We start from the raw sequence: 3,816 nt of genomic DNA, 5'->3' as shown, positions 1-3,816 counted from the left end.
GTCCTGTATAATATAATGACTAATGTAGTGCAACTCTAGGGCTGTTCACACCTGGATAGATAAAGTGTCACTGCGTCTTTGCTGCTATGTATTCTCCACATATAAAATGATATATACATAAGATATAGGTGTCCTTGGATGATGCAGGGCAGGATACTTCTATCTCCTGGGGCTGGCTGCCTTCTGTCCTGTCTGTCCCCTGTCCTGTTGCCCCCTGTCTTGGCTGCCCCCCTGTCCCGGCTGCCCCTGTCCTGTTGCCCCCTGTCCTGTTTGCGGCTGCCCCCTGTCCCGGTTTAGCCCCCTGTCCTGTTGCCCCCTGTCCCGGCCTTCCCTGTCCTATCTGCCCGATGTCTTCGCTCCCCCTGTCCTGTTGTCCCCTGTCCCGGCTTCCCCCTAGTTCTTGCTGCCCCTGTTCTATCTGCTCCCTGCCCTGGCTGCTCCTGTCCTGTTTGCCCCCTGTCCTGTCAGTCCGCTGTCGTTTTTGCACCCTGTCCCGGCTGCCCCCTGTCCTGTTTGCCTCTTGTCCTGTCAGCCCCCTGTCCCGGCTGCCCCCCCTGGTTCCTGCTGCCCCCGTCCTGTTTGCCTCCTGTTGCCCCTTGTCAGCCCCCTGTCCTGTTTGCCTCCTATCCTGTCAGCCCCCTGTCCCGTTTGCCCCCTGTCTTGGCTCTAGTGACTTGAGCCCTTTGAACCTGGGCTTGGAGGGTAAAGTGCAGAAGGTTTGTATGAAGGAGGAAGCTCTTAAACAATAAAGACTTGAGTATTCTCTGTGATCAGGTCGCTGCCCTCTCCTTATCTCACTTCACATGCAAATGGTGTCAAGGGGGGGCGCTATCTGCCAGTGACGTCACCTGCCACAGGCTCTGCCATTACTAATACAAGCTTGTAAACAAGGTTTAATCATGTAAGTGGTGACCAATGGAGTGACATAGCAGGAAGGAGCAGTATGCGGCTAGCTGGCAGCCCCCTGCCACCATGTACGTGAGCTACCTCCTGGACAAGGACGTGGGCATGTACCCGGGATCTATGCGGGGCCACTCCGGGCTGCAGAACTACCCCACTGCCCCCCAGTACCTGGACTATCAGGCCTACCATGGACCCAGCTTAGACAGTGCGGTACCTTCTACTGGATCCTCCGCTTGGATCACACCTTATGGAGCCCCCAGGGAAGATTGGGGTCACTCAGCTTACCCCACAGGACATACCCCTATAAACCCCTCTCCAGCCTACAGCCCTGTCTCTGACTACCCAGCAGGGCCGGGCCAGGGGCCCACTTGTGTGGTCGGCATGCTGCCAGCCGGGCACCAACCTCAGATATCTCCGGGGGTGTCAGAGGGGCACAGGAGGCATTATGAGTGGATGAGGAAGCCAACACCTCAGGGCAACTCTGGTAAGAGGACATTTTATATCATAGTAAGGGGTGAGGGAATGATATATAGATAAATGGATGGATAGATAGATAGATAGATAGATAGATAGATAGATAGATAGATAGGAGATAGATCGATAGTTAGATAGATAGATAGATAGATAGATGGATAGGCAGATATATAGATATTAGATAGATAGATAGATAGATAGATAGATAGATAGGAGATAGATCGATAGATAGTTAGATAGATAGATAGATAGATAGATAGATAGATAGATAGATAGGAGATAGATAGATAGATAGATAGATAGATAGATAGATAGATAGATAGATGGATAGGCAGATATATAGATATTAGATAGATAGATAGATAGATAGATAGATAGATAGATAGATAGACAGATAGACAGATTGCGCTTTTTTTAATCTGTCTCTGGGAAAGATGGGTGACTGGCAGGCACTACAACTCCCATTATCTCAGCTCTCCTAGGACCCTTCCTTACCTCCTTACCCCTATGTGATATCACTACACCAGGGGGATATATGCCATGGATGAATCCACTTGTAGGCTGATATAGTGGCCATATTCCGTTGTCACTCAGCTTTCCCATGTATCAGCATTACATATACAGATTTCTGGCAGCCTGATAGATCTTTATTCTATGTCACAGTCACATCCGGAGGATTTTGGAGCTTCCAGTTATATTATAAGGCACTTACAGATTTTATAACCAATTATTCTGCCATAAATCCTGGGGCAGTCACTTACATTACTGATATGTGTCAGCCAGTATATAGCAGTCCATACATGGGCTCAGGAGATCTATAGGAGGATTTCCTTCCCTGGGATGGAGTACCGCCGTTTGTTCCATAGTAATTGATTCATTGATTGGGAAATAGACAATTAATGTGATGCCCTTCACATGGGAAGGCTAAAGTCCACATGACTGATGTGGATACAATGCATGGGGCAAATGGGATGTTATCTGCTATAACCTAAGATATAAATAGTCTTATTGTATTCTAAATAAATCCAGATACCTATAGAGGAGATAAGAGGAGATTGCAAAACCAAAGGAGCCAAGAGGATATGTAAGGGGATATAATACACATTACTATGGAGACTGGGGATGATATAGGGACCTATCTATGGACCCCTGGATATGAATGCATTATTGTCTATGGACAATATAAGAGAAAACTGCTAGACATAATGTTAATGTGTGGGCACTAAAGGGTTAGTAGTTACACCTATGGACAGTATATGGATAGTGGCACAGAAATATAAAAGTGAATGTTATATTAGTCATAAAGTCTATGGATATTATATAGATATGGATGCATGAAAGTCTCTAAACAACGTATACACATAAATACATTATATTTTATTTCCATTTATGGATATGAATAGTGTATGGAAGTAATACATTATAATGGATGTATAAAGTCTATCGACATTTATATGGATATGATTGTATTGACGTTTGTGGACATGTAAATGAATGTATAATTTATATAATATATGAATATGAGAAGTGTAAGGGTCATTATATAGATATGAATAGTCTGTGAACATTATATAGCTATGAAGATGATATATATATATATCTATATATATATATATATATATATATATATATATATATATATATGTGTGTGTGTGTTTCGCGCACACACACGCTGTAATATACATATATATATATATATATATATATATATATATATATATATATATATATATACACCTTATATCAATAGTGTAAAGACATTATGTGTGTATCTATATATGTATATACATGTATAGACACACACACACACATATAGGCTATGGACAGTATATGCTTACTAATTGTCTATGGAAATTCTATGGATATAAATCCATTATCTTTTATGGATAATATGGATTTAACAGCATTAAAGTCTATGGACATTATATGGATGCCTGCAATATCTATCTATCTATCTATCTATCTATCTATCTATCTATCTATCTATCTATCTATCTAAATATTAATACATTATAATGTGCTGACATTATATAATATCGATATAAATACGATCTATAGGTATAGTACAACCATTCCCCTCAGGGTCCAATATCTTTGATGCTGAGGGTGTGGATGTGAGGGGGGGGGGGTTTGGGGAAAGTTGAAGGGTCAGTGCAAAGTTTTCTTTTCTGATGTCCTTCCCTATAGAGGCGACAAAGTCAGGCGCCCTTTCCCTTGTCATGTAAATGCCCCCTTTGAGCTGCAGACTGATTATAGACAAGCAGGGACAGGGGGCAATTCTACAATTCTGCACCCACCCATCTGTCATGGCTGTAGAGCTTTGATATCCACCTTGCTGAAGCTTTGTCCATTCTTGTGACCGGAAAGGACAAGACACATGGCAGTAAATAGAGATTTGTAGCACTGCCATTATACTGGAGGCAAATGCTTAGAAGTGCA

The 3,816-nt window shown here is 42.8% G+C and overlaps 1 protein-coding gene across 2 annotated transcripts in view; it reads left to right on the top strand.

The window, feature by feature from the left end:
* The first annotated feature begins 943 nt into the window (after positions 1-943).
* The window catches only part of CDX2 (caudal type homeobox 2), a 12,168-nt gene continuing 9,295 nt past the window's right edge, over positions 944-3,816 (top strand). For both annotated transcript variants that reach the window (XM_075262946.1, XM_075262945.1), the window contains exon 1: positions 944-1,387. In XM_075262946.1, coding sequence (XP_075119047.1) covers positions 973-1,387 — 415 coding nt within the window. In that variant the 5' untranslated portion in view covers positions 944-972. The remainder of the gene's footprint in view (positions 1,388-3,816) is intronic.

The sequence above is a fragment of the Leptodactylus fuscus genome, chromosome 2, assembly GCF_031893055.1.
Source record: "Leptodactylus fuscus isolate aLepFus1 chromosome 2, aLepFus1.hap2, whole genome shotgun sequence".
Lineage (NCBI taxonomy): Eukaryota > Metazoa > Chordata > Amphibia > Anura > Leptodactylidae > Leptodactylus > Leptodactylus fuscus.
Note: the sequence above shows the minus strand (reverse complement) of the source record. Positions and strands in the feature narration are given on the sequence as shown.